At 37.6% G+C, this 13,863-nt stretch overlaps 1 protein-coding gene across 1 annotated transcript; it reads right to left on the reverse strand.

The window, feature by feature from the left end:
• Positions 1-2,202: 2,202 nt before the first annotated feature.
• On the reverse strand, positions 2,203-13,321 carry LOC128515387 (uncharacterized; the record flags this gene model as incomplete). Its single annotated transcript, XM_053489556.1, has 5 exons — positions 13,270-13,321; positions 13,026-13,118; positions 2,901-3,242; positions 2,657-2,749; positions 2,203-2,306 (listed from the first exon to the last, which is right to left on the reverse strand). Coding segments are annotated over exons 2-5 (624 nt in total), but the record flags the coding sequence as incomplete, so codon positions are not given.
• Positions 13,322-13,863: the final 542 nt, after the last annotated feature.

The following is a 13,863-nucleotide window of genomic DNA, read 5'->3' on the forward strand; positions in this document are numbered from 1 at the left end:
TTTCTTCAGCATTGGAAACAATATTGTTTTAGGCTAAGTAATTATATACAATTCTTCGTTGTACTTGGTCTGGCTTTTAGATAAAGTCCTTCCATACGCCATCTGGCCACATCTGTACAAAACACAAAGACAGCTTAAATATGTGTGTGTGTGTGTGTGTGTGTGTGTGTGTGTGTGTGTGTTGTTATGCACAGCGAGGATTACTGTTGGGTAATGGAAATAGAGTGGATATGTTTGTGTGTATGTGAAACCAGTATGCAAATGGGGTGCGAGTGCACCCGCATCGCCTCAGCATGGGAATTACGGAGAAGGAGTGAGGTCAGACGTGGTGTGTGTGTGTGTGTGTGTGTGTGTGTGTGTGTGTAAGTGCTGTGCAAACCAACAAGGACAGGTCACTTTGTGACAGACTAGAGTACCACCACATTTTGCTCTTACTGTGTTTTGCTCTCCACTGTGTGTAGTGAGATCATCAAGCCCAGATCTCACTCCATATGAGGAGGAGGTTTACAGGACAAAGCTTTGCACACTAGAGGACTTGGAGGCACAGACTCTGGAGGTTCTCAGCAATATCCAAAATGACTTCCTTTGGAAGACCGTGCATTCCATCCTCAGCCATTTGAGGAAACTGGTTAACGCTACCGGTGCTTACTTTGAAATGTAAAGATTTGCTTTCATTTTCTCATGTACAAATGTGGCCATTAAGAATGCAATTTTTTTCCCTGCAAGCACCATTTTAGAATTTAAATAAATGTGTTGTGATGGCGTATGGAATGACTTTATAAGTCATGCTTTAAAATTCATAAGTTTGTTATATAGTTTTGTAATGTCACAACAGGGACAAAACAATGAAAGACATGGCAATGCCTTGGTTTAAATTGTTTTAAAATGAATTTCATTTCCTGATAGCAGGCTATCTGATAGTGTTAACTATGCAAATGTCATGATTCGTGAATCTCAAAAACAACATATCTGTTAAAATGTAAAAATGTGTCAATATTGAGTACATGAATGAAAGGACATGAATGAAAAAACAAAGAAAAGAGCAACATTTTTAAAACAATATTTTGCACATAAGAATCTTTCCCCGAGAAAATGTCATCTATCTGAGTAAAAAAGAGATGCAATATTATAGTTTTTGTCATTTTTTGTCTGTTTTGTCATATTTGTGTACTGACTGGGCCGGTCCACATTGGCCAGCAGCTCCCCAGTTCTCCAGGTGGCCATTCAGTTCTGTGTTCAAAACAATCTGCCGGGTTTGTTTATTCTCCAGAGAAAGCATAATACAACTGTCTATAAATAAAAAGAAAAGTAAAAAATCTAATTATAAAGTCTGATTTAATTGTTAACCGTAACCATTTTTATTTTTATCTATTTTATGTTTTGCTGGAGAAATACATTTTAAGCAGAGACATCTACTCTGTTTTGTTAATTTGTCTAAACAAAAACCCATTTGCCACCAGCGAGACCAGTTTAATAACTTTACACCTATCATGAATAAAAAGTGAAAAGAGATTCATGAAGAATCTCTGACATGAATCCCACTGAGATGGTGTGTCATGCTCTAAAAGACTACGTTCAACAAGATGCAAAACCAACTACGGAATCAGATTTAATTGCTGCCAAAAGGTCCAGGAATTTCAAATTTCCTTAGTTGTTTTTTTGCTTGATGCAACCCAATAATTTAACACTTCTAAAATAGTAAGTTTTTTTTTGTGTCTAGACTTTTTTCTTAAAGTCTAATGCCACAAAAAGAAAAAAAAAACATTTCACTTACAAAATCACTTGCAAAGAGAAAAAAAGGCATTGGCAAAGCTGGCTCCACTTTGTTTATGTGATGTCAGTATTTACAGTGACATTAACATATTTGCATTGAGTTTAATCATGTAGCACTTTTATATTCATGGCAAAGTGAGATTTACACATTGTTGGCTTTAGTAGACACGCAATACCTGAGATTGAAACACAACGGCCCCCTACAGGTAATGTACATCATGTGCCTTAAAACTGTACAGTCTTTTTATTTATAGACAGTTGTATGTACAGACATGTCTGACATCATAACAAATAAAATAAAATATTATATATTATTAAATATTACTTCTCAATCCTATCAATTAGCTCAAATTAAATCCAACACAGTTTTTTTTTCTCATTAAATCAGCATTTATTCCATTTGCAATTTAATTTTTATTTTTGTCTTAATTTAAAAGAAATGATGATTGATGGAAAAATAATGAAGACAAGAACTCCAACTCTAGACACAGAGAGCCAGAACAGCACACGCATCTGATCAGTACAGCTGTAACCTGTATGGAAAAATAACATTGTTTAAATAAATGAATAAACAAAGAAACATGAACAAACACAAAGAATTAACAATAGAAGCTTAAATTAACTATGTAATGGAGTTCACATGTGGGGAAAATGGCTTTATCCATTTCAAAATCTGTTATAGAAAGTAAAAGGAACCAGAGCCACATTGGCAATAACAAATATTATATTTACAGTTGCTAAGGCAATAATCCAATAGCCCTCTTATGAAATTATGAAAATGTATAACATATAAATATTGAACACCTTTTAACAGGACAATGCTTAACCCACAAAAAATTCTGTTTAAGTAATTGAAGGAAGTTTATTTGATTAAAACTCTGACCTTCTCCATCTCTGCTGTTTGAACCCTGGTGTGTAACAGAGTGTGTGTTCTTGTTAAGTGTTCCAGGTGTAGGACAGGGTTTCATCTCTTCACCTTTACAAATAAATTGGAAAAGCAGCAAATAAACAGAAATGATACTAAATATGAATAATGTGAAATATTCAACATTTAATGCACATGTACACATAATTCTGGTTAAAGTGTTGATCTGGAATTAGCAGGTTATCAGAGTAAAACTGTTTACCTTCAAACTGCAGACGTGTTCCAGATGTGAACTTTACTGTAGCTCCCTCCACATATCCACAGAAATATTCTCCTCCATCATCTTCTCTTATTTTATTAATGTTGAGATCAAACTTTTGCTCATTTACAGTAACACTGAAGCGGCTATCATTAAATCCATCAACAAATGTGTAGTTCTGATTGACTGATCTGTACGGTCTCACCAAAAACTGAGGCACTTCTCCAAAATTCTGTCTGTACCAAGCAAAACTATTTTTGACCCCACTAATGTTACACTCCATAGTTACATTTTCTCCATTCTTTACTGTTTTCACTTGAAGATCCTTGATGTCAATTTTTTTTTCTGTAAAAAATGTTTAATATTTAATTCATAACAATGTACATAACTTAGATAAATATAAAATGTTACTACTTTAAATTAGTTTTTGACATTTCAGAAATTGTAACTTCAAAAATGTAAAATATTTCATGGGGCATCTTATCAGTCAACAAGTTAAATATGTAATGTTATTCACTTATTTTTTATTATACTAAAAGGAAGTTTATTTGATTAAAACTCTGACCTTCTCTATCTCTGCTGTTTGAACCCTGGTGTGTAACAGAGTGTGTGTTCTTGTTAAGTGTTCCAGGTGTAGGACAGGGTTTCATCTCTTCACCTTTACAAATAAATTGGAAAAGCAGCAAATAAACAGAAATTATACTAAATATGAATAATGTGAAATATTCAACATTTAATGCACATGTACACATAATTCTGGTTAAAGTGTTGATCTGGAATTAGCAGGTTATCAGAGTAAAACTGTTTACCTTCAAACTGCAGACGTGTTCCAGATGTGAACTTTAGTATAGTTCCCTCCACATATCCACAGAAATATTCTCCTCCATCATCTTCTTTCACATTGTTAATATTGAGATCAAACTTTTGGTCTTTTACAGTAACACTAAATCGTTTATCATTAAATCCCTCAAATAACGTGGAATCTTTTTGTCCGTACCATCTTGCGATAACCTGAGGCAGTTTTTCAAAACTCTGTCTGTACAAAGCTAAAGTATTTTTGTTTTTCACCTTGCTAATGTCACACCGCATAATTGCATCTTGTCCAAGTTTTACCAATTTAGTGTGAAGCTGCATAAGTTCTGAAGGTTTTCCTATAAAAATACGATAAATAAATAAATAGAAAATATTTAATATGTAATGTTTAATGAAGTCAGTAAATTAGTTAAACACGTAAAATGACTATTATACATTAAAGTTTAAAATGTTCCTCACCAGTTGTGCAGAGACAAAGCAGAGAGTAAAGAGCCACAAAGAGTGTGATCATCGTTCCTGTTTAGACAAAGTGATAGTGAGGTAATGAACTTGTGTGTTCAGTAGAAAACCAGGTCCAGACTCACGCCTGATTGGATGTTTTGAAGCTGTGGACTGATTTGATTGGTCCATTAGCTGTAATGAGATGTGAAGCTCACAGTGAATTCTTGTCTATTCTGATGCTGTGATGAGTCACATGACTTTACAGATATGATCTACTGGAGCTCTATCAGTCCTGTGTGCTGGAACCTCTCTGATAGAAGAAGTTTAATGAAGTGCTTTTAGGTCAGCAGATCTAACAACCCCAAAGAGGAATAATGTGGAGTCCTGCTGTGGGGGAGGGGCGCTGTACAGTTTTATTATGGATCTTTAACTAATCATCTGTCTAAGGTAGAACCTGGAGTGAGCGTATACTACCTGTGCAGGCGCTCTTGGTGGTTACGGTAGGTTTTGTAAGCAAAGTTGTGTTCATTTATTTATTTTTTAAAAGGTTTAAGGCCCACCCAAAGCCCAAACCCCAGCCTGAGGCCTGAATAAAATGGGAGGTTTGTGTCGCAAAGAGCATGTGGTGTCAAGTTGTGTGTGGACGGCATAGTCCACTGTGGCGACCCCTTGATGGGAGCACCCGAAAGACTAACAACAACAACAACAACAACAAGCAGTAGTTAATAAGAAAATATGTGTGTAATGTTATAACAGTTATATTTAATTATAAAGAAGAATGATATATTTAATCTGAAGTGCTTAATTGTTACTGTACAATCCTATATCTACACACACACCGAGTTTTTAACAATGGGCGTGACCATTAATTCAAATTATAAATTCAATGTCTTATTCTTATCATCTATCAAAGCCACATGTTTAATGTGTTTATTAACTTTCTAACGATTGCAGTGCACTTTCCTTTTTCATGTTCCGTGTTATTTCATTAACTGCATTTGTCATGTAAATTAGTCACACCAGTTAAGTGCTTAGCATTTATGGCTACAGTCCAGCATTTCTTACATAAGCATAAATCAATGAAGTGTGTGATTTATGTTGGCCTTTATGGTTAAAATCTTCCTACACCAGAACTCATGGAGGTATTGCTCCATGATTACATGCTGATTGAGTGCTGATATTAAATAAATACAGAAATAAACAATAAAAATAAAATAATGAATCTCCAGAAAGTCTGGGGCCAGGGGTAGCTCAGTGGTTAAGGCATTGGACTACGGTTCAGAAGATCCTCAGGTTCAAACCCCACAACCACCAAGTTGCCACTGTTGGGCCCTTGAGCAAGGCCCTTAACCCTCAACTGCTCAGATGTGTAATGAGATAAAAAAAAAAAAAAATGTAAGTCGCTCTGGATAAGAGCGTCTGCCAAATGCGTAAATGTAAATGTAAATGTCTGCATGCATAAAAGTGATTATTGAAATTCCAGACACGATTTATGTCTCAGAATTCCTCTGTTTCAAACCAAACCTGTGACTGAACAAGTCTAGAAGCAGTCATGAGCATGGACACGTGTTTAGGCCGAGTGTGCAAACGCTCTTAACACACGTGTAGAAGTGTTACTGACTGCAGCAGCGCTCTCTCACATCATGCAGTTGTTTCAGTTGAACAGAAATAACATTGTGGTTTCTGAGTGTTTAATCAGCAGCTCACACTGACTTATTCTGGGTCACTTTAACAGTCTGAATGTTTTTATGTTAGAATCTCAGACTAAAACACAAAAGAGCTAGAGTTCATTAATAAAAATGTTTTTAAAAATATCATGTAGAATGTTGAGAGACTATTTATTCAAACTGTACTAGAGACTGTGCTCTATCTGTGTGAGGCCTGTTATCCACCATAAAGGACACAACAACAGAGAAAGAACTGGTATTGGGTAAAATTATAACCTTAAACCCTTTGGTGGATATGAAACATTTTTGATTAACCTGTATAAAACAGATCCAGAATTATTTATATAAAGTGTTTAGACAAAGTGCTGCTGCAGTCTGTGAGTCCGTCAGTTTCAGCTCCTTTGATGTGGTAAAAACCTTAATGTCCTCACACTGCTGTTTGGTTTAAGATGTTTGAACTCTAGTTTCCATCTCACACCAGAAAGTTTGTGTCAGTGCTAATGGAAACAGCAGTGTGGTTTAAAGAGAGATAAAAACTAAAGATTTTTTTTTTCTGTTCATTCTGGCCATGATAGAAAGGCCCCAGATCAGTAACCTTTCATGCATGGAACCCAGCAGGTGAACATCCTAACGCTGCCAACTGAGAGTCAAAGCTCTCCAGATACCAATTTTATCGAACACCCTGGGATTCACGAGACAAGCAGGGTGTTTTGTTTTTTTTGTGTGTGCCAAACTAAACTTCAGGGTCAAGTAATAGCAATGATATTTGGTAATTTTATTTGAAAAGTATTATATATATATATATATATATATATAAAGAAACTACACATTGATCAGCCATAACATTAAAACCACCTAGGTTTTAGGTTCTTCTTGTGCCAGTAGGATAACTCTTGCCCTAGAAAGCATGGCTCTGTAGGGACTCTGAGTGTGTGTCATAGTATCTGACACTAGAATCTTGACTGAGGAGTTTGTAAGGAATGTTCTAGACGTGAAGAGAGCATCAGATAGGGTGATGAGTCTAAAACTGGAAATTGAAGGGGTGATGTTCAATGTTGTTAGTGGCTATGCACCACAGGTAGGATGTAAGTTAAAGAAGAGAAGGAGACATTCTGCAGAGCATCCCCAGAGGTGAGAGAGTGGTGATTGGTGCAGACTTCAATGGACGTGTTGGGGAAGGAAACAGAGGTGATGAAAATGTGATGGGCAGGTTTGGTCTTCAGGACAGAAATGTAGAAGGACAGATGGTGGTGGACTTTGCGAAGAAAATGGAAATGGCAGTAAATACTTTCTTCCAGAAGAGGCAGGAACATAGAGTGACATATAAGAGTGGAGGCAGAAGCACTCAGGTGGACTACATCTTGTGTCGACGTTGTAATATTGAAAGAGATCAGTGACTGCAAAGTGTTGGTAGGGGAGAGTGTAGCCAGACAACACAGAATGGTGGTGTGTAAAATAACCCTGGTGGTAAGAAAGGTGAAGACGAAAAAGGCAGAGCAGGGGACAAAGTGGTGGAAGCTGAGAAAGGAAGAATGTTGTGAAGTCTTTAGGGAGGAGTTGAGACAGGCTATGGGTGGTCAGTAGGTGCTTTAAGTTGACTGGACAACCGCAGCCAATGTGATCAGGGAGACAGGTAGGAGGGTACTTGGTGTACCATCAGATAAGGGAAAAGTGGACAAGGAGACTTGGTGGTGGAATGAGGAAGTCCAGGAGTGTATACAGGGAAAGAGGCTAGCTAAGAAGAAGTGGGACTCTGAGAGGACTAAAAAGAGTAGACAGGATTACAGGGAGATGCAGCGTAAGGTGAAGGTAGAGGTGGCAAAGGCCAAACAAAGAGCATATGAGGACTTGTATGCTAGATTGAATATTAAGGAGGTTGAGGTGGATTTGTACAGGTTGGCAAGGCAGAGAGATAGAGATGGGGAGGATGTGCAGCAGGTTAGAGTGATTAAAGATAGAGATGGAAATGTACTGACAGATGCCAGGAGGATAATGGGAAGATGGAATGAATGAGGAAAATGAAAGAGAGCGAAGAGTAGAAGACGTGACTGTTGTGAAGCAGGAAGTAGCAAATATTAGTAATAGTGAGGTGAAAGGGCATTGAAGAGGATGAAGAGTGGAAAGGCTGTTGGTCCTGATGACATACCTGTGGACGTATGGAAGTGCTTGGGAGAGGTGGCAGTAGAGTTTCTGACTAGTTTGTTTAACAAGATCTTGGAAAGTGAGAGGATTCCAGAGGAATGGAGAAGAAGTGTATTGATGCCGATTTTTAAGAACAAGGGAGATGTGCAGAGCTGTGGCAATTACAGACGCATAAAGATAATAAGCCATACAATAAAGCTGTGGGAAAGAGTAGTGGAAGCTAGGTTAAGGGCAGAGGTAAGCATTTGTGAGCAGCAATATGGTTTCATGCCTAGAAAGAGTACATCAGATGCAGTATTTGCTTTGAGGATGCTGATGGAGAAGTACAGAAAACATAATAAAGAGTTGCATTGTGTCTTTGTAGATTTAAAGAAGGCGTACGACAGGGTGCCGAGAGAGGAGCTGTGATGTTGTATGAGGAAGTCTGGAGTGGCAGAGAAGTATGTTAGAGTGGTGCAGGATATGTACATTATAAGAGCTATAAGACCATGGTGAGATGTGCTGTAGGTGTGACAGAAGAGTTCAAGGTGGAGGTGGGTCTGCATCAAGGATCGGCTCTGAGCCCCTTTTTGTTTGCTTTGGTGATGGACAGGTTGACAGATGAGGTTAGACAGGAGTCTCCATGGACTATGATGTTTGCAGATGACATTGTGCTCTGTAGCGAGGGCAGGGAACAGGTCGAGGAAAATTTGGAGAGGTGGAGGTACGCTCTGAAAAGCAGAGGAATGAAGGCTAGCTGCAGCAAGACAAAATACATGTGTGTAAATGAGAGGAACCCAAAAGGTGAAGAGGCGGGTACAGGCAGGTTGGAATGGGTGGAGAAAAGTGTCAGGTGTGTTGTGCGATAAAAGAGTATCAGCGAGAATGAAAGAAAAAGGTGTACAGGACAGTGGTGAGACCAGCGATGCTCTACGGCTTAGAGACAGTGGCACTAAAGAAAAGACAGGAGGCAGAGTTGGAGGTAGCAGAGCTGAAGATGTTGAGGTTCTCCTTGGGAGTGACAAGGATGGATAGAATCAAGAATGAGTTCATCAGAGGGACAACCCATGTTATATGCTTTGGAGATAAAGTCAGAGAGGTGGTTGGGCATGTTCAGAGGATAGATGGTGAATATAGGGCCAGGGGTAACTCAGTGGTTAAGGCATTGGACTAGGGTTCGGAAGATCCCAGGTTCAAACCCCACAACCACCAAGCTGCCACTGTTGGGCCCTTGAGCAAGGCCCTTAACCCTCAACTGCTCAGATGTGTAATGAGATAAAAATGTAAGTCGCTCTGGATAATGCCTAAATGTAATGTAAATGTAATATATCGGTAGAAGGATGCTGAGGTTGGAACTGCCAGGCAGGAGGTCTAGAGAAAGACCAGGAGGAGATTTATGGATGTAGTGAGAAAGGACATGAAGTTAGTTGGTGTGAGAGAAGAGGATGCAGAGGATAGGGTTAGATGGAGGCAGCTGATTCGCTGTGGCGACCCCTAAAAGGGAACAGCCGAAAGACAAAGAAGAAGAAGAAAGAAGGATTGGACAGCTTAACCTTTATACCCAATGGTATAGGTGAGTCAAGGGTATTCATGATCCTTTCACCAGTTTGCTGGTATAAACAGGGTGGGTGAACATTAACTAAACTAATATTTAATAGCTATAGAACTTGTAGTATCACTATGCGAGATGACTGCACTTTGCGGCCCGACGTCCAGCAAAGGGGGTTCACTGACACCAAAAAAAAAAGGAAAGAAGGGAAGAAAAATAATACAAAAATTGATGGCAATACTTGCAGAGGTGTTAAGAGCAAGGTGATAATTCATTTACAGTGCTCGAGAGGTGTAAAAGTCCCAGTGGAAAAACAAAACCAAAGCTACCAAAAAGAAAAAAAAAGGAAACAATCAGATAAATGTATGTACACGCAATTTACCTAAAAATCGCTCACGGCATCAGAGTTGCACGCTCACTCACCAGGTAAACTTACCATGCATACTGGTTTGGGGCTTTCTTTTATAGCTCAAACCCCGCCCCCTCAGGACAAACCAAGTGTAACAGACTTTTTTGTCTGTTACACTTGGTTTGTATGAAAGGGAAGTATGAAATGGTTAGTATGTATACTTGTTATTTCTTTCTACGACACACATAATGCTCCTTCGTTTTAGTCATTAGAGACTTAAATAACATACACAAATAACGGAAACAAACATTACAAACTAAACACAAAAGTTCGTACTTCCCTTTTCGACAAACAATAGGCTTCCGGTTGCTTTGCTTGTTGCAACTGGCACTATATCGCCAGGCCGCCAGGTGTCGCTCGGGTTGGCCGGCCCATGGTAGGAAAGCAACGTGAAAGACCGAATAACAAACACTGAACAAACACTAACAAACACTGAACACCGATAAATATACAAAATATACAAAACACAAAAATGACAGACAGCTTAAATATGTGTGTGTGTGTGTGTTGTTATGCACAGCGAGGATTACTGTTGGGTAATGGAAATAGAGTGGATATGTTTGTGTGTATGTGAAACCAGTATGCAAATGGGGTGCGAGTGCACCCGCATCGCCTCAGCATGGGAATTACGTAGAAAGAGTGAGGTCAGACGTGGTGTGTGTGTGTGTGTAAGTGCTGTGCAAACCAACAAGGACAGGTCAGTTTGTGACACACTAGAGTACCACCACATTTTGCTCTTACTGTGTTTTGCTCTCCACTGTGTGGAGTGAGATCGTCTAGCTCAGATCTCACTCCATATGAGGAGGAGGTTTACAGGACAAAGCCTCACACACTAGAGGACTTGAAAACACAGACTCTGAAGGTTCTCAGCAATATCCAAAATGAATTCCTTCAGAAGACCGTGCATTCCATCCTCAGCCATTTGAGGAAACTGGTTAACGCTACCGGTGCTTACTTTAAAATGTAAAGATTTGCTTTCATTTTCTCATGTAAAAATGTGGCCATTAAGAATAAAATTTTTTTCCCTGCAAGCACCATTTTAGAATTTAAATAAATGTGTTGTGATGGCGTATGGAATGACTTTATAAGTCATGCTTTAAAATTCATAAGTTTGTTATATAGTTTTGTAATGTCACAACAGGGACAAAACAATGAAAGACATGGCAATGCCTTGGTTTAAATTGTTTTAAAATGAATTTCATTTCCTGATAGCAGGCTATCTGATAGTGTTAACTATGCAAATGTCATGATTCGTGAATCTCAAAAACAACATATCTGTTAAAATGTAAAAATGTGTCAATATTGAGTACATGAATGAAAGGACATGAATGAAAAAACAAAGAAAAGAGCAACATTTTTAAAACAATATTTTGCACATAAGAATCTTTCCCCGAGAAAATGTCATCTATCTGAGTAAAAAAGAGATGCAATATTATAGTTTTTGTCATTTTTTGTCTGTTTTGTCATATTTGTGTACTGACTGGGCCGGTCCACATTGGCCAGCAGCTCCCCAGTTCTCCAGGTGGCCATTCAGTTCTGTGTTCAAAACAATCTGCCGGGTTTGTTTATTCTCCAGAAAAAGCATAATACAACTGTCTATAAATAAAAATAAAAATAAAAAATCCAATTATGAAGTCTGATTTAATTGTTCCCCGTAACCATTTTTATTTTTATCTACAGTATTTTATGTTTTGCTGGAGAAATACATTTTAAGCAGAAACATCTACTCTGTCTTGTTAATTCGTCTAAAAAAACCTATTTGCCACCATCGAGACCAGTTTAATAACTACACACCTATCATGAATAAAAAGGTGAAAAGAGATTCACGAAGAATCTCTGACATGAATCCCACTGAGATGGTGTGTCATGCTCTAAAAGACTACGTTCAACAAGATGCAAAACCAACTACGGAATCAGATTTAATTGCTGCCAAAAGGTCCAGGAATTTCAAATTTCCTTAGTTGTTTTTTCGCTTGATGCAACCCAATAGTTTACCAACTCTGAAGTAGTGAGGTTTTTTTTGTCTATACTTTTTTCCTAAAGTCTAATGCCACAAAAAGAAAAAAAAAAATCATTTCGCTTACAAAAACACTGGCAAAGAGAAAAAAAGGCATTGGCAAAGCTGGCTCCACTTTGTTTATGTGATGTCAGTATTTACAGTGACATTAACATATTTGCATTGAGTTTAATCATGTAGCACTTTTATATTCATGGCAAAGTGAGATTTACACATTGTTGGCTTTAGTAGACACGCAATACCTGAGATTGAAACACAACTGCCCCCTACAGATAATGTATGTCATGTGTCTTAAAACTGTACAGCTGGCGGGATTAGGGCACACAGACTATGGGCAATTTGAGAACACCAATTAACCTAATCTACATGTCTTTGGACTGTGGGAGGAAACTGGAGGAAACCCACCAAGCACAGGGAGAACATGCAAACTCGAACCCGGGGAATTGAACTCGGACTCTGGAGGTGCACGGCGACAGTGCTAACCACTACACCACCTTACATTATGTCTTACATCACGACAAATAAACTGAAATATTATATATTATTAAATATTACTTCTCAATCACATCAATTAGCTCAAATTAAATCCAACACAGTTTTTTTCTTACTGAATCAGCATTTATTCAATTTAAATTTTAATTTCTATTTCTGTCTTAATTTAAAAGAAATGATGATTGATGGAAAAATAATGAAGACAAGAACTCCAACTCTAGACACAGAGAGCCAGAACAGCACACGCATCTGATCAGTACAGCTGTAACCTGTATGGAAAAATAACATTGTTTAAATAAATGAATAAACAAAGAAACATGAACAAACACAAAGAATTAACAATAGAAGCTTAAATTAACTATGTAATGGAGTTCACATGTGGGGAAAATGGCTTTATCCATTTCAAAATCTGTTATAGAAAGTAAAAGGAACCAGAGCCACATTGGCAATAACAAATATTATATTTAAAGTTGCTAAGGCAATAATCCAATAGCCCTCTTATGAAATTATGAAAATGTATAACATATAAATATTGAACACCTTTTAACAGGACAATGTTTAACCCACAAAAAATTCAGTTTAAGAAATTGAAGGAAGTTTATGTAATTAAAACTCTGACCTTCTCCATCTCTGCTGTTTGAACCCTGGTGTGTAACAGAGTGTGTGTTCTTGTTAAGTGTTCCAGGTGTAGGACAGGGTTTCATCTCTTCACCTTTACAAATAAATTGGAAAAGCAGCAAATAAACAGAAATGATACTAAATATGAATAATGTGAAATATTCAACATTTAATGCACATGTACACATAATTCTGGTTAAAGTGTTGATCTGGAATTAGCAGGTTATCAGAGTAAAACTGTTTACCTTCAAACTGCAGACGTGTTCCAGATGTGAACTTTAGTATAGTTCCCTCCACATATCCACAGAAATATTCTCCCCCATCATCTTCTTTCACATTGTTAATGCTGAGATCAAACTTTTGGTCTTTTACAGTAACACTAAATCGTTTATCATTAAATCCCTCAAATAACGTGGAATCTTTTTGTCCGTACCATCTTGCGATAACCTGAGGCAGTTTTTCAAAACTCTGTCTGTACAAAGCTAAAGTATTTTTATTTTTCACCTTGCTAATGTCACACCGCATAATTGCATCTTGTCCAAGTTTTACCAATTTCGTGTGAAGCTGCATAAGTTCTGAAGGTTTTCCTATAAAAATACGATAAATAAATAAATAAATAAATAAATAAATAGAAAATATTTAATATGTAATGTTCAATGAAGTCAGTAAATTAGTTAAACACGTAAAATTACTATTTTGAATTAAAGTTTAAAATGTTCCTCACCAGTTGTGCAGAGACAAAGCAGAGAGTAAAGAGCCACAAAGAGTTTGATCATCGTTCCTGTTTAGACAAAGTGATAGTGAGGTAATGAACTTGTGTGTTCAGTAGAAAACCAGGT

This window comes from Clarias gariepinus, chromosome 27 (assembly GCF_024256425.1).
Source record: "Clarias gariepinus isolate MV-2021 ecotype Netherlands chromosome 27, CGAR_prim_01v2, whole genome shotgun sequence".
Taxonomy (NCBI): Eukaryota; Metazoa; Chordata; class Actinopteri; order Siluriformes; family Clariidae; genus Clarias; species Clarias gariepinus.